A 21,322-nucleotide genomic window follows, 5' to 3' on the forward strand; every position below is an offset into this window, starting at 1 on the left:
GACAAAATGCTTTTAGCAATCAATTAAATTTAATCATCACTTTGAAAACAAATGCTGCAACTTTACTGTACTGTACTGTATACGTGCACTGTACATTTTTCAGTAGGTGTAAGATGAGTCTGTAACCGCGACTCAATCTACACGTGGCAAAACACGTGGGCGAAAAAAGCGTGGATACAAAACGACAATAATTCAACTCTACTAGCTGTAAATAAAAAGTTTTTAATTAAGCAACCCGATATAAACACCAAACTCGTTGCTCTGCGTTACAAGAATAAAGGTGTAGATCGACCCGTGCCAGCACATACACACACGTATATGAACACGTGACTGCTAACGCACGTGGGCAGCAACCTTGCAGCTCAGAGACTGGGTACAAATCTAGACTGGAGGCGTGTTATACCAAATCTAGTTCGTGCCCTGTTCACATTACGATTAGACCATAACACTGTAAAACATTCTTGTTGTAGCACGTATAAAAGCAGGACACGTGTTTTTTGTCGTTTTGTTTGCCCCAGAAACGGAGTTAAAGAATGAGTTCGACGTTTACAAATGACCAATACACCTAAAAAATTCTGTATTTCTAGGGTCCTAGGCAAAGTTAATTAATTAAATCTATAGACATTAGAGACATTCAATATGACCTTGGAAAAAGAGCTTAACTTTTGTGCACAAATACAAGCATGACAACCGTAATATGTTTCAAATTGTGCAATAATATAAGCACGGCAAAGTAATATGAGACTACACTGTGCAAAAACATGCGCATGTCATGATGACATTAATTAATATTCTAGCAGACGTTTAGAGACGTTTAATAAACGTAAGATTTTGCGCACAAATCTAGAGAAGCATGGCAAACTAGTATGAAACGTCGCGTGCAATATTATGAGCATGACAAACGTAGTAAGAGAAGTCGGGTATGCAATATACCATGAGCGCGACCATGCACATGTTGGTGAAATCGCTATAGTAATGCTTCCCTACGCATGAATGCCTATCATGTTACGTGGGCTGATGTGCAGACCCCATAGCTACACGTGCGAACGAGAGAAATTTCTGTCAACATGCAGTAACGTCAACGATTTGCAACGGTGACAACTGCAAGCAGCAGAGTGCAGCATGTCAAGTACAAGTGACGACTCGTTCGCTCGCCATATTCTCCGACCTTTCCATAACGAACTGCAGAACAGGCTGCAACCCCAGCTGCTCGTCCCGTGGATGTACGAAAAGGAAATTATCTCGGACTCAGAAATGGAGAAGATTGAAAGTGGACGTACAAGATGGGAGCAAACGATGTACCTTCTCGATGCCATGAAGACGAGATCTCGAGCAGACGCAATTCTATTCGCTAGAAAGTTGAGCAAAAGCAAAGGCATACGAGATCTTGGGAAGAAGATCATTTCAAAAACAAGCGAAGATACAAATCAAATGATACTGCAGTAAAGGCTAGAGTGTTGTCATAAAGTCTGAAATGAAGTCATCATGACGACTTCCTCTAGAAGCTTTCTGTTTCGTGACGCGAGTCAGTGTTAATTAATTAAAGGGACTTTGAGAGTCAGCCCCTTCACGCAAAATTGACATGTATCTGCATGTTGTTGTTGTTGAGGTGGCTATCTAGCAACATTGTACGCTGGCAACAAACGTCTGTAATTCTAATTTAATTGCTAATTAAATAAGAAGCATCTACATCTTTAGATAATTTTCATGTATTTACATACTGTATTCGCCCGTACTAGCGCCTATACCGAAATAACGCACATGCCCGTATATACGTCCATGTGCGACAGGTCAGAATTTTCAGCCCCCCCCCAAAAACGCCCATGCCCAACTATAGGCCCACACCCAAGTATAGGCCCAGGATACGCATGCGCAGACAAAACAAAATGGGTCCGCAGAACATTTGTCTCCATCTGTTTGCATTTGATGAGATGGTGTCAGTACTGAGTAAAAGTGCTTACTGCTATACTCATGTCTTCGTTGCAATTACCGACCGAGATGCTCTTGACGGGCTTCAGGCCGACCACTGGTGTCTATATTGTTTAGTTTCTGCGTGTAGAATAATTGCAAGCATTTGTGTATTTCTGTCCTAGAGTATTTAGATGATCACTGGCCAAACGACAGCATTATGCGACCATGTATACGCCTAGGATCAAAATAACGTCCATGCCCTAGTATACGCCCAGAAAATAGTGTTTCTTTTCTATACGCCCAGGGCGTTATTACGGGTGAATACGGTAACAATGCTCTCCTATTCATTACTACATCTAAACCATTCATTATTACAGAATTTGAAGAGACATCACAACCAGTAGAAGATACTCGTGAAACACAATCCTACCTTACCATGTACATACTTCTTATTTTGCTGCGCATGCTCACTTTTTTGTGCATTGCTGGAATGTTACTTTCCATCATACAATGGAAAACCTGCACAGGTATCACGTATTTATCTAATCATCGCCACACAATTCTCTCAACATCTGATTTTTATTGATTTCAGGTAACACTCAAGAAGACAGAGCCACACTAATATATCTGGAAAACATGATCACTCACAGACAGTAATCGTCGTTGTGCCATGTGGTGAGCAACTAACAGTTTCTATGTTTGGACAAAAAGAGACCAAAACACAGGAAATTGAGGTCAACAGAATGAAAGCATCAGAATACAAAAATACAAAGAACTTTGAACAAGGTGAAACAAATGATTGAAAGTTAGACGTCATTGTGCAAACAAACAGTGACACAACATTAACTAAGTTACCAGTTTACGACTAAGTATGTTGCTAGCATAGATAGCAGTGCAGTAGTGGCTCGATACCATGTGTGTGCAAATAACATTACTACCCGATTGTTACGTATATGATAGTGAAGACGTCCTGCCATAATGTTTCATACATATGATGAATCATGATCAAGCAATCAACTAAACTCACGTGATCGCTTGCAGAAACTGAATGTGCAGGTATATGTCTTCTAACATCAATACATTAGAAGACTATCTTATCCTACAATATCATACCATTATATACAGGCATTACTGCAGTTATCACCTAAAAACTTTAATTAACGACATCTGCAAACTAGATAGTGATGGCATGAGTAGCACGTGTAAATGTCATCACGTGAGAGATTATTGCCGTCTATCTATACGGGACAATGTACAACATGCATGTCTAGCCAGCTATTGACAATCTGAGACGCTAGACGCGACTGTTTACGGATGTAAAAGACCCACGGTGTCTCCAGAAACACAGAAAGTTTATCATCTTGATAAAGAAACCTGAATTAGGTTATCTAATCGAATAAGCAGCAAGCAACCAGAAATCATATATTCACGTCTCTTGTCGTCAGCAACTGATCACTTTGCGTTGAAATGCTAACGAATGTATTTTTTTCAAGAGTGTACGTATATAGCCCGAATTTGAAAGGGGTTCCTCACCCCTCCGAGATATAATTTTTATAGTGCCAGTTTATTCTATATCACACAAGACATTTACAATCTGCATTTTTCTGAGATCAAGATGTTGCAGTACAAGGTTGCGTTAGACCATGACACTGGTGGCTAAATTGTAGGCTTTTTAGATGTAGTTCTCTTCTAACACTTCAAACTGAGATTGCTACGTGGCAGTTTCGGTAAAATTCGACTCGAGTTCCTACCCTCTGCATGTGACCTGAGAGTACGCGTCACGTTCCCGTATGTTTCATTTGCATTAGTCACGACTTTCTCTCTGAGTAGTCAAGCGCACCCCTTTCCCAGAACACTACTGTCAATCGACACCTAAGTAGGCGGTTAAATTTTGCGGCAATTGATCTTGCGCATGCGCGATATACAAACAGCATTTAGAGGGCTTACTGGCAATCGAAACTGACTTTACACTAGAACATATGTTACGTACAATAGCTCAATTGAGATCGGCTCAAGTGCGCTTGTCCGACCTCTATATATAGAAGGTAATCAACACCCATGACTACAGCCGTTGCATCCTGGCCTCGAACTTCCAGACCAGAGTGCGCGCGAAACACATGAAATTCCTGTCGGGCACTTCCGCCCTCTACACTGTACATTCTACATCACGGGTACTACGGTCGGTGATTGGCTAGGTCGCTAATTGAACGACACGATTGACAGACCCCTCACCTCAAGTCACAACGTTTCGAGTCCCCATCTAGACGTGCCAACTATTAGCTAGGCAGCAGAAGCATGTCGAACGACTCGTTCGCTCGCCATATTCTCCGTCCTTTCCATAACGAGCTGCAGACCAGGTTACAGCCCCAGCTGCTCGTTCCGTGGTTGTATGAAAAGGAAATTATTGCAGACGCAGAAAAGGAAAACATTCAAAGTGGACGTACAAGATGGGAGCAAACGATGTACCTTCTCGATGTCATGAAGACGAGATCTCGAGCAGACGCAATTCTATTCGCCAGAGAGCTGAGCAAAACCAAAGGCATACAAGATCTCGGAAAGAAGATCCTTCTAGAAGCAGGAGAAAGTGAGAAGCATCAAATATTGCAGTATTAGTAAAAGTGCTATACAATGTTTAGCAGGGCATTGTGACTGCATGTGCTCTTCCACTGCACAGTCTTGCGTAACCGTACTCACAGTTGGTTCCGCTATGACCTGCATACAGAAAGCCGTAGTGACGCCACGTTAAGCTACGTGGCACTCCAACCGTTTCGCAACAATGTGCTAGTTAGGTAGCAGACGTCTGTAATTCTAATTTCTAAAATCACTAATACTAATTTTACACCTATCCTTTGATAGTATGTACATATTTTAGATAATTTCCAAACTTACCTAATAAAACCTCTCCTTTTCATTATTACAGTTAATTCATTTATTACAGAATGGGAAGCTACATCACAACATGTAGAAGTTACTAGTGCTACTCAATCCTACGTTACTAGACACACGCTTCCCATTTTGCTGCTCGCTCTCTTGTGCATTGCTGGAATGTTACTTTTCATCATACAATGGAAAACATGCACAGGTATGCACGTACCAATCAAATCATCTACACAGAATTCTCACTATCATTTGCTGATTTCATGCAGACAACGTTCAAGTAGACGTAACATGTCAGGAGAAAGAAGATCAATCACAAACAGTAATTATCATTTTCCCATGTTGTGGACAACTACCAATCTCAAAATTTGAGTCAAAAGAAAAGGCAAAAATGCAGCAAAGCGAAGTCAGCCACAACAGCCACAAAACATCAGAATACAAAAACAAGAAAAAGCTTTGAACGAGTAAAACGACTGGCTATGAGAGACACATATCTAGTATTGTGCATACAGACTAACTTTTTCATGGTTTGAGCCTAGATGTATGCTAGTGTAGTGGTTGCTGACAACATTGAATATGTGTATAGATAACAGTATAATACTCAACGGGTTACATAAACCTAGAAACATTAGCATACAGTTGACGAATCAGTCCATCAACACAACTTGTCTAGCTAACTTAGCATAGTTAGCGTGTGCTTGTCTATTGCTGCTAATACACACATGATATACAAACAAGTAAACCAACCCATCCACTGCCAACTTCAGCATGTTGTCAGTCAAACAGTTATGCACAAAGAAAAAATTGATTCTGGCAGACTACATCACAACTAATATTAATTAATTAAATGGTCCAATATAAGATGTAAACGTTAGTGCTAGAATTATCCAGCCTAGAAAATAGTCTCACGCATGCTCAATGCCAAGAGTCATTATCGCTCGCATCACGTGCAGTAGACTATCAGAGTTCGTGCAGTAGACTGAACGCCAAAGCAGGTCCAGTGTAGTGGCAGTGGTGTACTGTATATGTACTACATACACACTTTTAGTTGCCTAGCGTGCGAGGCTAAAGTATGTTCCGTCGTTGAATGCCATTGGCAGTTTACTTTTTGGGGCAGCGCCAGACAATTGCAAGAAGTTGGACGATAGTGGCCCTGGTGTTTGTAATAGATGCAGATTGGGTTTGGAATTCCATTTAGGGGAATCCCCAAATCTACATCATGAATGTATGTCGTTGAAGTGCCACCTCTACGGGGCCGTAGAACGCCACACATCTTGTGCGACCATGAGCGCACAGGTTTACTAGAAATTGGCTTTGGTTCGTGTCAGAAAAACTACCACTTCCGGTCCTGGTGAAACAATATTTTTTCAAGGTATATCACTAGCAAACTATAACGCACATGCAGAGAAAGTACATTGCCTGTAGCTCCTTTGCCTGCTGCTTCTAAACGCTGTGAGAACACGTTGTAAGATACATATTAATATTAATGGAGCAGTAGGCGGTTGCCTTATATGTACGTACACGTTGTACAAAGGCGTTACCTAAACCACGCCCATGTAACACGCGCCAGGCTGCATAGATCTAAATTCGCTTCTACGGCGCTGCTTTGCACCTCAAACGTCTACGTAATCGTGCGCTATAGCAACAAACGTCTAATTTTAAACTTGCCCTTCAAACAGTATCTACATAATTTGATAACTTTCATACCTAGAGAGCAATGCTCTCCTAGTCAAGTCATTACTGCATCTAATTAAACCATTTATTATTTAATTGAAGAATTTGAAGAAACATCACAACCAGTAGAAGATACTCGTGAAACACAATCCTATGTTACTATATATACACAGTTCTCATTTTGCTGCGCATGCTCACTTTTCTGTGCATTGCTGGAATGTTATTTTTCATCATAAATGGAGATCCTCCACAGGCATCATGCACCCAGCTAATCATCTCCACACAATTCTCTCAACATCTGATTTTATTGATTTCAGGTAACACTCAAGAAAACAGGGCCACACTAATATATCTAGAGAAACAACTTCACGCACAGACTGTAATTGTCGTTGTACCATGTGGTAGGCAACTAACAGTTTCTATGTTTGTGCAAGAAGAGACCAAAACACAGCAAACTGAGGTCAACAGAATGAAAGCATCAGAATACTAAAATACAAAAACTTTGGACAAAGTGAAACAAATGGTTAAAGGTTAAAATATCATAGTGCAAACAATCAATGACACAGCAGTATAGTTAACAGTTTACGACTAATTATGTTGCTAGCCATAGATAGCAGAACGGTAGTTGGTGGCAACATTCGATACCATATGTGTGAAAATAACGTTATTACTCAATTATTACATATATAATAGTCAAGACGTCCTGCCATAATGTTTCCTAGATATGACGAATCAAACAATCAACTAGACTCGTGATCGCTTGCAGAAACTGAATATGCATGTTCTCTCACACCAAAACATTATCTTAACAAAGACTATCCTAGTCTACCATGATACCACTATATACAGGCATTACTGCAGACATTACTTGAGAGCTCTAACGACATCATCAAACTAGATAATGATGACATGAATCACACGTGTAAATGTCTTCACGTGAGATCTCACTAGCTCGTATAATTTCTGTCTGTCTATACGGTACGTACAATGTACAACATGCATGTATATCCAACAATTTGTGATGTTAGACGCGACTGTTTACGGATGCACAAGACTCACAGTGTGTACAGAATTCCACAGTCACAACTCAATCGCACTCAATAATGTTAAGATATCGAGACACAAAAATACAGCTTGAACCTAACATTTTCATACAGACTACATGAGCTGTTATGTCTCCTACAAGAAATTTCTACCAGGTCGTGAGTCTCTTGAGCAGGAAGTAAATCTTTTCCGATCAGCTCCTGAAGATTACTGTAAGCATCAACAACATCAGTCATGCAGTCGTTGTCATTATGCAATAATGGACACTCCTCCATTTTAATTAATTAATCCGTTGAATAGCAGCAAACCGTTTACATCCAAAAATTATAAAGAGTAATACATAACCAAACAACGGCTGTTCTTCATGACATTCAGTAAATTCAACAGCATACGAATTTTTTTGTCGCGTGACTTTTCTTTGATTGTATCACATGACCAGCTGGTTTCTGTCTCCCAAAAGTTTGACAAGCGAACCACAACAAAGTTACTCATTGCCAAGCCTCCTCAAAACAACATTGATTGGGTCAACAAACAGATCCGATAGACAAAACAATTTCACAGAATCTTTTACTTCAAAAGAGGAACTGACAAAAACCACAAATATATAGGCATATATAAACAAACTATTAAAAAAATTCATAAAGAAATCAAGCCTCACATACAACAGAGATCGACCTTCATATACTTCAATTCAATGACATATACATGATGTTGTTTAGATTAAGACCGTTGATATCAACTAGAACGAATCCCAGTTCTCTTAGAAAACATGCATATATGGGATAACATTTCTGCTACAACAAAAGAATGTTTCGATGTAGAAATCTGATAGCAGAGTTTCTAAATCAGATTTATCGGTTCCAAAATATTTGATGCTGAATCAGAAATGTCCGCAAAATTTTAAACTATTTATTCTTGTGGTTTTCAAGGCTACAATTCAATTAGGCCAATAAATATTTCCTAACACATGATACACTGTATTACACAGAGATCCAATACTTTAGATACAAATTTAAAGTTTACACTGACTGCAGACGAGAACAAAACAGATATAGACGTTCAGGTAGCAACCGATGTCTGACGAATACGTTAGTTGTGAACTGCTACTACCGCAAAATATAAATTTCTATAGCCCACAACATGCTCACAAGTCACACTCGTACACTCAACGAAGAGATCTGCTTTGCAAATCTTGACATCTTCAGCCAGTCGCATATAAACAGATAATTTAGAAATGTAGGCAAATGGCAACTTGAATTATCTAATAAGCATTACTATTAATTGATAATTACGTTAAGCTTACATACCATATCAGTCCAAATCTTGTAGCCAAACGAACTGCAGGTGGTGCTAATAGCTGGTCAGTCAGTGATGGTAGCACATCTGAAATTGTCATAATGATCATAACAACTGATGCAACCTAAATCCCACACAACAATCAAAAGTTACAAACAAGCAGCTTGGTGGGGTAATTCACAGTTATGTATACCTGGCCGCAAACAAATCGTGTGCAGTGTACAAACCTCTTAAGAACTCCATTTAGGATTCATACCAAAAGCAGGAATGACCCCACAAAGCACCCCACTTCTCTACAACATCCAGAAAATGCTGCAGAAGGTATACTTTCATAGTTACTGCTTTCGTGCCTATATATAAAGAGAAGCTCTGAGTTCAAACGATAAAATAGATATATCAGCATGTATGCACTCACTCCAATGAATCAGAGAATCACAGGCATGGTATAGCTTAAACGCACCAATTAATACAAGACATGTGTATACCATATAAAACTTCACAAAGTTGATAAAACTTCAGCAGCAGTTTACGAGCCTCCTCTACTTGCTCTCTTGATATATAACTTTGACAAAGTAATCGGCAACCAATCACCAGCAAAGAATAATAGACAAAGTATTCGGTTGGGAGAACTCCATGTAAGACAGGCAATGACCAATGGAATAGACAGGAGCAAAGCTCATTAGCTGTACAATGTACTGATTTGATGTCAGCCTCATCAAAAGTTTAAAGAAGTACTTACCTTTCCAAGTGTAGAATTCCTTCATAGTGTGTGGACTGCGATTGATAACAATCGGTGGACATATGGAAAGAAGGCGTCTATCCAGAAACACAACCAGTTTCCATAAAGAAATGTCAATCAAAATAGTAACTAAAATAAGACAGTTGATCTCTATACCTTATCACCAATAAAGTAAGATTTAGATCGTTGAGTCAACCACATATCAAGAAGTGCCCGAACAATGCCAAGACACACTACATGCATATAATCAATTGTAACATTGTCAACCATGTTGAAACCCGGTGCTGCTATTAAGGGAGAAACCACAGGAAGCATACCACGACACTGCAAAATAATGCATAAAGTAACAACGCAATAAACAAGAAACAAAAAACTATACGTACTGCTGAGTTAGTTGCTGTTGCAGTTATAACATCTTGTTTCATAGATTCATGCTTTCTTCTCTCTAAAGTACCATCGTACGGCCAATACCGATGTAGATGGTCATCTCCAATAGTCATTCCAGTATGGTAACAATAGCAACACGCAGCAATGCCATTAAAATTTTTCATGCAGTAGCATTGCCCTAGCTTGGAGGTCACATGTCACCAAAACAAGCCGAGCTCTACAACGCTGCATTCCATGAGCAGTCTCAAATAGAGCACCTACATTGCCCATACATAGTATGCCAAAAATACCACTAACTTCAACACTTACAATTGAAAACCTGCACAGGTATGCACGTACTCATCAAATTATCTACACAGAATTCTCAATATCATTTGTTGATTTCAGACAACATACAAGTAGACGTAACACGTCTGGAGAAAGAAGATCAATCACAAACAGTAATTATCATTTTGTCATGTTGTGGACAACTACCAATCTCAAAATTTTGAGTCAAAAGAAAAGGCAAAAATGCAGCAAAGCGAATTCAGCCAGAACAGCCACAAAACACCAAAATAAAAAAACAAGAAAAGCTCTGAACGAGTAAAACAACTGGCTATGACAGATACATGGTACATACTATTGTGAAAACCAGCAATAACTCTTTCACGGTTGGAGCATATACGTATGCTAGTATAGTGGTTGCTGACAACATTGGATATGTGTATAGATACAGTATAATACTCAACGGGTTACACAAACCTAGAAGCATTAGAGGTACAATCAGTAAACAGTTGACGAATCTTTCAATCAACAAAACTTGTTTCCTTAACTTATCACGGTTAGTGTGTGCTTGTCTATTGCTACTAATACACACACTTGATATACAAACAAGTAAACCAACCCAACCACTGTCAACTTCTGCATGTTGTCAGTCAAACAGTGAGACACAAAGCAAAAAATTGATTTTGACAGACTGCATCAAAACTAATCTAATTAATTAAATGATTCAATATAAAATGTAAACGTTAGTGTTAAAATTATCCAGCTTAGATAATAGTCTTACGTATGCCCAATGCCGAGAGTCATCATCGCTCCCATCACGTGCAGAGCCAGTCTAAGCATCTTGTGGAGATCGCTTCCATAACTATGCCATGCTTCAAGTCTCTATTTAGGTGAGTGAAAAAGTTACTAAATTTGTTAGATAAAGTTAATTATAGAACACTCATGACACTCATATAACACGTGTGAATTGGGAAGTTGCAGAATTGGAAACTTGCTGCATTGCATTTGCGATTTTATATGAGGGGGTCGTGTTCGTTAAGTGAATGGTGGTTGCCGGGGTAGCCGAGAGGGATCGCTGAGAAGGATCACGTTTACCGTCCTAGCATAACCGTTTTAAGCCTTTGGAAATCCCGCGTCAAGAATCACAATCTTTACTAATTTTTCTTACTGTGGCCTCAAAACTCAGTCTTGCTCCGTTTACTTCTTGCACAGATTGATTGATGGTGTCCGATAACAGGGGCGTAACCACATGCAGAAAAATGCATCTGCGACTACAGCACGTGCAGCGATTTGATAATCGTCTGTATACGGTCGGTGATTGGCTCAACCTCTAATTTCAAGCTGCAACAAGACTCTCATTGCCTTATCTAGTTACGTTACGCGTACTTCACAACAATCTTAGACACCGCCACTCACGAAGCATGTCAAGTGCAAGTAACGACTCATTCGCTCTCCATATTCTCCGTCCTTTCCATAACGAGCTGCAGAATAGGTTGCAACCCCAGCTGCTCGTCCCGTGGCTGTACGAAAGGAAATTATTTCAGACGCAGAAAAAGAGAAGATTCAAAGTGGACGTACAAGATGGGAGCAAGCGATGTACCTTCTCGATGCCATGAAGACGAGATCTCGAGCAGACGCAATTCTATTCGCCAGAAAGTTGAGCAAAACCGAAGGCATACAAGATCTCGGAAAAAATTCTTTCAAACGCAGACGAAGGTGCAAATCATACGATATTGCAGCGAGTGCAGTGTTCTTGTGGTTTTTTGAATGCCATTGGCAGTTTACCGAATGTTGGGCGCATTAGCCTCATCCTCAGGCTCTCTCGCGCTAGTCTTGTCCGATGCTCATCTTTTGGAGGAAAATCAGTCAATGTCTGGTGGAGGTTCTGATGCTGTTGAAGTGAAGGTAGGCTCATGAGGTCCGCAGATTGTGTTTACCTGTACAGGGGAATGCCCTTGTTACCCGCATCATGAATGTTTTGTAAGTTGTTGTAGTGGCACGGCGTCCCCAGACGTCGTCAGTTTTTTATAAGGGAACCGGACACTGCCAGGCTCACGTGAGTCTGGGGACGAGGCTACCTTTGCGGGGCCTTAGAAGTTGAACGCCACACATCCTGTACGGCGCACAGGTTTACAAGAAATCGACTTTGATCTGCGTCAAAAAACTGCCACTTTCGGTCCTGGTAACAAATATATCTATTTCAAGTATATTACTAGTAAACTGTAACGCACATGCAAAGACAGTTGGCTCTAGCTCCTTTGCCTGCTGCTTCTAAACTCTGTGAGAACACATTGTAAGATACATGATAGTATCAATGAAGCGGTAAGCATTTTAATTCTAATTTTTAAATCACTGTTCGCTACTTATACTGTTACCCTTGCCTTCTAGAAGTATCTACATAATTTGATAATTTCCATACGTACATAACAATGCGCTCCTAGTCCAGTCATTACTGCATCTATTTAAACCATTTATTATCTAATTACAGAATTTGAAGAAACATCACAACCAGTAGAAGATATTCGTAAAACACAATCCTACATTACTATTCACACACTTCTTGTTTTGCTGCGCATGCTCACTTTTTTGTACATTGCTGGAATGTTACTTTCATCATACAATGGAGACCATACACAGGTATCACGTGCCCATCTAATCATCTGCACAAACTTAACTCAACATCTCATTTTTATTGATTTCAGGTAACACTCAAGAAGACAGAGCCATACTAATATAGCTGGAGAAACAAGATCACTCACAGACAGTAATCGTCGTTGTGCCATGGGGTGAAGAACTAACAGTTTCTATGTTTGGGCAAGAAGAGACCAAAACACAGCAAACTGAGGTCAACAGAATGAAAGCATCAGAATACAAAAATACAAAGAACTTTGAACAAAGTGAAGTAAATAGTTGAAGGTTAAAATGTCATTGTGCAAACAAGCAATGACACAACAGTTCAGTTACCAGTTTACGACTATTATGTTGCTAGCCATAGATGGCAGTCCGGTAGTTGTTGGCAACATTCGATACCATGTGTGCAAATAACGATAACTATTACTCAATTAATTGTTACATATATGACATTCAAGACGTCCTGAAGTCAATTCTTATAGTGCCAGTTAATTCTATACCATACAAGACATTTACAAGCTGCATTTCTCTGAGAGTTCTATTGCAGAACTGCTAATGACTTCATGTGGATTAATTACCATTCCTTACTACACATCCATCATATCATGGCAAGTCCACCTATAGTCTGTTCCGTACTGTAGTGCCTGCATGGAGTACAATCGGTTCTAAGTGTATCCTTTCATGATCTCAAGAAAAAGAGAGGCTTCTGGCCAATGAGAATATTTATGCCTGCATAGCTGCGTCACTGCAATAAATCTAACTTTATAACTATAATTAAGCCTAACCATGGCCGTAGCTTAGTGTTAAAAGTGGGCGGTGCGTAACACATTTAAATAGACGAATGATGTCACAAACCCATCACGTGATTTTTACAGTTTTTAAAGTTTACATGTTTTTTTCGGAAACGTATCAGCAACTTTGAACGGGTCAAAAGAATTAACTAAACTTAGTGCTCTAGATCAATTCTATAGCTCCATAGCTAGTCTGCAAAAATAAATTTGACGATGAGCAAAGCAGTCCACCATACTTTTGTATAAATCCACTTCTTACATGTGATGGAGTCCACGATGAAACAAGCGTAAGCTACTAGCTAGGTGGGTGGACCTCCCAAACCCTCTAGCCTACGTCTGACTAACTCTAATCGCCGGGGTCGACTTTAAATAGCCGGGTTGTGCGGAAAAAAATTGCGGACGCCGTCGCAACACTTCACGACGCGTAAAAGGACACACTCTATACTATAACACTATGTAGCTAACGCGCATGCGTAGATCCGAACGGTAATTGAGGACTCTCTTCAGGGTCCGCTTGTGTGTAGAAGAAAAAGTCATGCGACTGTGTGAGAGACAAAGTCATACGACTGTGTTGAGCAAAGTTTAATTAATGTGCACGTGAGATGAAAAGCGTAATTAGGAGTGAACGCAGACAGAGCATGTCTACTACCTATTTGTTTGCTCGCCACATTCTGCGTCCATTACCTAACGAGCTGCAAACCATGTTCATGCGCGTAACGAACTGATCCACTTCAGTTGACGGTCCTCTCGTATTCTGTAGGAAAGCTGAGCAGGACCAAAGATCTCGGAAATATGATCCTGGTAAAAGAAGGCGAAGGGGCAATCCAAAAATGTTGTAGTTTCAAGACTGCATGTATACGGTTTGAAGACAGGATGGTCACGTCTGACGGTCGTGGAACGTTGGGCGGGGTACTGGCTGTACGTACGGTACAAAGGAGAAGTCCTTTGTGTTCCGCCCACTCTCCCATCTAGATTCGTAAATTGCAAACTGTTTGCAGCTATGCATGCCTGGCAAATTTGCTAATGTGTCCAAGTTTATGCAGACGTCAGTTCTTATCTATCTACATAATGTTATTTGCACGCATATCAAATGTATAATATTGTTATGAAATACTAGTGAGCTGTTGAAACCTGTGTAAGATGCATATGAGACAACAAGAATGCGCAGGACGCGTGACTAAGCTTTCACCGTTTAGGATTACCTTTCACGTCGCTAATTGTCAGAGTTGCTAACGCGACGACGGTCACTTCAGTTGGTCGGGCACATTCGCGATATACAAGCCGCCGCAGCATGTCAAACGACTCGTTCGCTCGCCATATTCTCCGTCCTTTCCATAACGAGCTGCAGACCAGGTTACAACCCCAGCACTTCGTTCCGTGGTTGTACGAGAAGGAAATTATTTCAGACGCAGAAAAGGAAAACATTCAAAGTGGACGAACAAGATGGGAGCAAACGATGTACCTTCTCGATGTCATGAAGACGAGATCTCGAGCAGACGCAATTGTATTCGCCAGAAGGCTGAGCAAAACCAAAGGCATGCAAGATCTCGGAAAGAAGATCCTTTTAAAAGCAGGAGAAAGTGAGTATAGTGAAAGTGTTATACAATGTCTATGGTTTGAAACGTCATGACATGACATGATCCTAATGCAAATTTTCCACCAATATGGCGACCTGACGCCCACGTTGAAGTACCCGTATTTCCGCAACCATTTCGCAACATGTGCTAGGTAAAAATAACGTTTGCAATTCTAATTTCTAGTCACTATTACTAATTTTACATCTATCCTTCGAAAGTATGTACATATTTTAGATAATTTCCATACTTACCTATCAAACCTTCCATATTCATTACCGTACTAAATTTTGTATAACTATTTATGGTCGTTTAGCTCTTTATCATCACTCGCATCACGTGTAGTAGACTATAAGAGTTCCCGTTTATTCGCATTACGTGCAGTAGACTGAACGCACAAGCAGGTACAGTGTAGTGGCAATGGCTTACTGGTTATGTCGTACAGTGCTCGACAAGCCAGTCCAAGCGTCTTGTGGAGATTGCTTCCATCAGCCATGATTCAAGTCTCTATTTAGGTGAGTAAAAAAAGTTACTGAATTTGTTAGACAAAGTAAAGTAGTAGAACACTCATGACACTCATGTAACACGTTTGAATTGGGAAGTTGCAGAATTGGAAACTTGCAGAATTGCATTTGCAATTTTATATGAGGGGTGCGTGTCCGTTAATTAAGTGAATGTGGTTGCGGGGGTAGCCGAGAGGGATCGCCAAGAAGGATCACGTTTACCGTCCTAGCATAACCGTCTCAAGCCTTTGGAAATCCCTCGTCAAGAATCACAGTCTTTACTTTTAATTCTTCTTACTGTGGCCTCAAAGCTCAGTCTTGCTTCGTTTACTTCTTGCACAGATTGATTGATGGTGTCCGATAAAAAGAGCGTAATCGCATGCAGAAACACGAATACGCTTGCATCTGGGCCAACAGCACGTGCAGTGATTCGATAGATATCGTCTGTATACGGTCGGTGATTGGTCAGCCTATATTATGACGCTGCAGGACTCATCTAGTTACGTTACGCGTACTTCACAACAATCTTAGACACCGCCACTCACGAAGCATGTCAAGAGCAAGTAACGACTCATTCGCTCTCCATATTCTCCGTCCTTTCCATAACGAGCTGCAGAACAGGTTGCAACCTCAGCTGCTCGTCCCGTGGCTGTACGAAAAGGAAATTATTTCAGACGCAGAAAAAGAGAAGATTCAAAGTGGACGTACAAGATGGGAGCAAGCGATGTACCTTCTCGATGTCATGAAGACGAGATCTCGAGCAGACGGAATTCTATTCGCCAGAAGGCTGAGCAAAACCAAAGGCATGCAAGATCTCGGAAAGAAGATCCTTTCAAAAGCAGGCGAAGGTGCAGTTGCAGCGAGTGCAGTGTTTTCGTGGTTTTGTTGAATGCCTTTGTCAGTGTACCGAATGTTGGGCGCGTGTGGTCCTCCTTGTTTGCAGATTGTGGTTAGGTCTGGGACGAGGCTAGGGGAATCCCCTTGTTACCATTGTTGAAACCTGGTCCTGGCCGGATAACCTTTCAATATGTGTTTTATGTTGTTGTAGTGGCCCCAGGCTCACGTGAGTCTGGGGACGCGGCTATCTTTACAGGGCCTTAGAAGTTGAACGCCAGACATCTGTGCGGCCATGAGCGCTCAGATTTACAAGAAATTGACTTTGGTCTGCGTAAAAAACTGCCACTTCCAGTCCTGGTAACCAATATATCGCCCCTATATCAAGTATATTACTAGTATACTGTAACGCACATGCAAAGACAGTTGGCTCTAGCTCTTCGCCTGCTGCTTCTAAACGCTGTAAGAACACATTGTAAGACACATGATAGTATCAATGGAGCGATAATCATTTTAATTCTAATTTTTGAATCACTATTTACTACTTTTACCCTTGCCTTTCAACAGTGTCTACATAATTTGATAATTTCCATACTTACATAACAATGCTCTCCTAGTCAAGTCATTACTGAATCTAATTAAACCATTTATTATTTAATTACAGAATTTGAAGAAACATCACAACCAGTAGAAGATACTCGTGAAATACAATCCTGCATTACTATACACACACTTCTTGTTTTGCTGCTCATGCTCAATTTTTTGTACATTGCTGGAGCGTTTCTTTTCATCATGCAATTGAGACCATACACAGGTATCACGCACCCATCTAATCATCTCCACACAATTATCTCACACATCTCATTCTTATTGATTTCAGGTAGCACTCAAGAAGACAGAGGCATACTAATATATCTGGAGAAACAAGATCACTCACAAACAGTAATCGTCGTTGTGGCATGTGGTGACCAACTAACAGTTTCTATGTTTGGCAAGAAGAGACCAAAACACAGCAAACTGAGTTCAACAGAATGAAAGCATCAGAATACAAAAATACAAAGAACTTTGAATAGGTGAAACAACTAGTTGAAGGTTAGACGTCATTGTGCAAACAAGGAATGACACAACAGTATAGTTACCAGTTTACGACTAAGTATGTTGCTAGCATAGATGGCAGTGCTGTAGTTGCTCGATACCATGTGTGTGCAAATAACATTACACTCAATTGTTACGTATATGATAGTGAAGGCGTCATGCCATTATGTTTCATACATATGATGAATCATGATCAAGCAATCAATTAAACTCACGTGATCGCTTGCAAAAACTGAATGTGCATGTCTTCTCACACTAATACATTAAAAGACTATCTTATCCTACAATATCATTCCACTATATACAGGCATTACTGCAGTCATCACGTGACAACGTTAACGACATCAGCAAACTGGATAGTGATGGCATGAGTCGCACTTGTAAATGTCATCACGTGAGAGATTATTGCTGTCTGCCTATACGGGACAATGTACAACATGCATGTATATCCAGCTATTGACAATCTGTGACGCTAGACGCGACGGTTTACGAATGTACAAGACACACAGTGTCTACAGAAACACATAGAAAGTTTATCATCTTGATAAAGAAAGCTGGAATCAGGTTATCCAATCGAATAAACAACAAGCAACCAGAAATCATATTCACATCTCCTATCGTCAGCAACTAATCACTTTACTTTGAAATGTTAACTTAACTAATGTATTTTTCAAGAGTACACGTATATGGCCCAAATTTGAAAGGGGTTTCTCACCCCTCCAAGACATAATTTTATAGCGCCAGTTTATTCTCTATCATACATGACATCTACAAGCTTGGTTTACATTCATGGTTTGAGCCTAGATGTATGCTAGTGTAGTGGTTGCTGACAACATTGGATATGTGTATAGATAACAGTATAATACTCAACGGGTTACATAAACCTAGAAACATTAGCATACAGTTGACGAATCAGTCCGTTAACACAACTTGTCTAGCTAACTTAGCATCGTTAGTGTGCGCTTGTCTATTGCTGCTAATACACACATGATATACAAACAAGTAAACCAACCCATCCACTGCCAACGTCTGCACGTTGTCAGTCAAACAGTTATGCACAAAGCAAAAAATTGATTCTGACAGACTACATCACAACTAATATTAATTAATTAACTTAAATGGTCCAATATAAGATGTAAACGTTAGTGCTAGAATTATCCAGCCTAGAAAATAGTCTCACGCATGCTCAATGCCAAGAGTCATCATTGCTCGCATCACGTGCAGTAGACTATCAGAGTTCTTGCAGTAGACTGAACGCCAAAGCAGGTCCAGTGTAGTGGCAGTGGTGTACTGTATATGTATTACATACACACTCTTAGTTGCCTAGCGTGCGAGGCTAAAGTATATTCCGTTGAATGCCATTGGCAGTTTACTTTTTGGGCAGCGCCAGACAATTGCAAGAAGTTGGACGATAGTGGCCCTGGTGTTTGTAATAGATGCAGATTGGGTTTGGAATTCCATTTAGGGGAATCCCACAAATCTACATCATGAATGTATGTCGTTGAAGTGCCACCTTTGCGGGGCCGTAGAACGCCACACATCCTGTGCGACCATGAGCGCACAGGTTTACTAGAAATTGCCTTTGGTTCGTGTCAGAAAAACTACCACTTCCGGTCCGGGTGAAACAATATTTTTTCAAGGTATATCACTAGCAAACTATAACGCACATGCAGAGAAAGTACATTGCCTGTAGCTCCTTTGCCTGCTGCTTCTAAACGCTGTGAGAACACGTTGTAAGATACATATTAATATTAATGGAGCAGTAATATGTACGTACATGTCGTACAAAGGCGTTACCTAAACCACGCCCATGTAACACGCGCCAGGCTGCATTGGTCTAAATTCGCTCATACGGCGCTGCTTTGCACCTCAACCGTCTACATAATCGTGCGCTATAGCAAGAAACGTCTGATTTTAAACTTGCCCTTCAAACAGTATCTACATAATTTGATAACTTCCATACTTATAGAGCAATTAATACTCTGCTAGTCAAGTCATTACTGCATCTAACCATTTATTATTTAATTAAAGAATTTGAAGAAACATCACAACCAGTAGAAGATACTCGTGAAACACAATTCTATGTTACTAAAATTTATATATACACAGTTCTCAGTTTGCTGCGCGTGCTCACTTTTCTGTGCTTTGCTGGAATGTTACTTTTCATCATACAATGGAGATCCTCCACAGGTATCATGCACCCAGCTAATCATCTCCACACAATTCTCTCAACATCTCATTTTATTGATTTCAGGCAACACTCAAGAAAACAGGGCCACACTAATATATCTAGAGAAACAAGATCACTCACAGACTGTAATTGTCGTTGTAGCATGTGGTAGGCAACTAACAGTTTCTATGTTTGAGCAAGAAGAGACCAAAACACAGCAAATTGAGGTCAACAGAATGAAAGCATCAGAATACCAAAACACAAAAACTTTGAACAAGGTGAAACAACTGGTTGAATGTTAAAATATCATTGTGCAAACAATCAATGACACAACAGTATAATTAACAGTTTACGACTAATTATGTTGCTAGCTATAGATAGCAGTACGGTAGTTGGTGGCAACAGTTGATACCATGTGTGTGCAAATAACGTTATTACTCAATTATTACATATATATAAATTACATATATATAATAGTCAAGGCGTCCTGAGATAACGTTTCCTAGATATGACGAATCAAACAATCAACTAGACTCGTGATCGCTTGCAGAAACTGGATATGCATGTCTTCTCACACCAAAACATTAACTTAGCAAAGACTATCCTAGCCTACAATGATACCACTATATACAGGCATTACTGCAGACATTACTTGACAACTCTAACGACAGCATCAAACTAGATAACGATTGGCATGAGTCACAAGTGTAAATGTCTTCACGTGAGATCTCACTAGCCCGGATAATTGCTGTCTGTCTATATGGTACAATGTACAACATGTATGTATATCCAACAATTTGTGATGCTAGACGCGACTGTTTACGGATGTACAAGACTCACAGTGTGTACAGAATTCCACAGTCACAACTCAATCACACTCAACAATGTTAGGATATCAAGACACAAAAATACAGCTTGAACCTAACATTTTCATACAGACTACTTGAGCTGTTATGTCTCCTACAGGAATTGCTACCAAGTCGTGAGTCTCTTGAGCAGGAAGTAAATGCTTTCCAATCAGCTCCTGAAGATTACTGTAAGCATCAACAACATCAGTCATGCAGTCATCCTCATTATGCAATAATGGCCACTCCTCCATTTTAAGCCATTGAATAACAGCAAACCGTTCACATCCAAAAATTATAAAACATAACCAAACAACGGCTGTTCTTCATGACATTCAGTAAATTCAACAGCATAAAAAATTTCTTTGTCACGTGACTTTTGTATTGTATCACATGACCAGCCAGTTTCAGTCTCCCAACAGTTTTGACAAGCGAACCACAACAAAGTTCCTCATTGCCAAGCCTCCTCAGAACAACACTGATTGGGTCAACAAACGGATCCAGTAGACAAGAAACTTTCACAGAATCTTCCACTTCAAAAGGAGACCTGTCAAAAATCACAAACATATAGGCATATAGAAACAAACTATTCAAAAAATTCATAAAGAAATCAAGCCACATACACAACAGAGATCGAGCTTCATATACTTCATTTCAATGACATATATATGTTGTTTAGATTAAGAC

At 40.0% G+C, this 21,322-nt stretch overlaps 1 protein-coding gene and 1 long non-coding RNA gene across 2 annotated transcripts; both read left to right on the top strand.

The window, feature by feature from the left end:
• The first annotated feature begins 11,987 nt into the window (after positions 1-11,987).
• Positions 11,988-13,281, top strand: LOC134181650 (uncharacterized). Its single transcript, XR_009970190.1, has 3 exons — positions 11,988-12,097; positions 12,681-12,829; positions 12,895-13,281. It is a non-coding gene; the product is annotated as an uncharacterized LOC134181650 (long non-coding RNA).
• Positions 13,282-16,427: 3,146 nt separating this feature from the next.
• LOC134181660 (uncharacterized) lies at positions 16,428-17,817 on the top strand. The gene is made up of 3 exons (XM_062648921.1): positions 16,428-16,539; positions 17,190-17,339; positions 17,406-17,817. The coding sequence occupies exons 1-3, from the start codon at positions 16,434-16,436 to the stop codon at positions 17,558-17,560; spliced, it is 411 nt and encodes a 136-aa protein (XP_062504905.1). The 5' UTR covers positions 16,428-16,433; the 3' UTR covers positions 17,561-17,817.
• Positions 17,818-21,322: the final 3,505 nt, after the last annotated feature.

Source organism: Corticium candelabrum, chromosome 6 (assembly GCF_963422355.1).
Source record: "Corticium candelabrum chromosome 6, ooCorCand1.1, whole genome shotgun sequence".
NCBI lineage: Eukaryota > Metazoa > Porifera > Homoscleromorpha > Homosclerophorida > Plakinidae > Corticium > Corticium candelabrum.

Excerpts from the sequence above, each read along its gene's own strand:
- LOC134181660 (XM_062648921.1), top strand. The coding sequence starts at position 16,434 with ATGAAGACGAGATCTCGAGCAGACGGAATTCTATTCGCCAGAAGGCTG. Across the intron at positions 16,540-17,189 it reads CCTTTCAAAAGCAGGCGAAG|AATTTGAAGAAACATCACAA; the intron begins GTGCAGTTGCAG and ends ATTTAATTACAG. Across the intron at positions 17,340-17,405 it reads GCAATTGAGACCATACACAG|GTAGCACTCAAGAAGACAGA; the intron begins GTATCACGCACC and ends TATTGATTTCAG.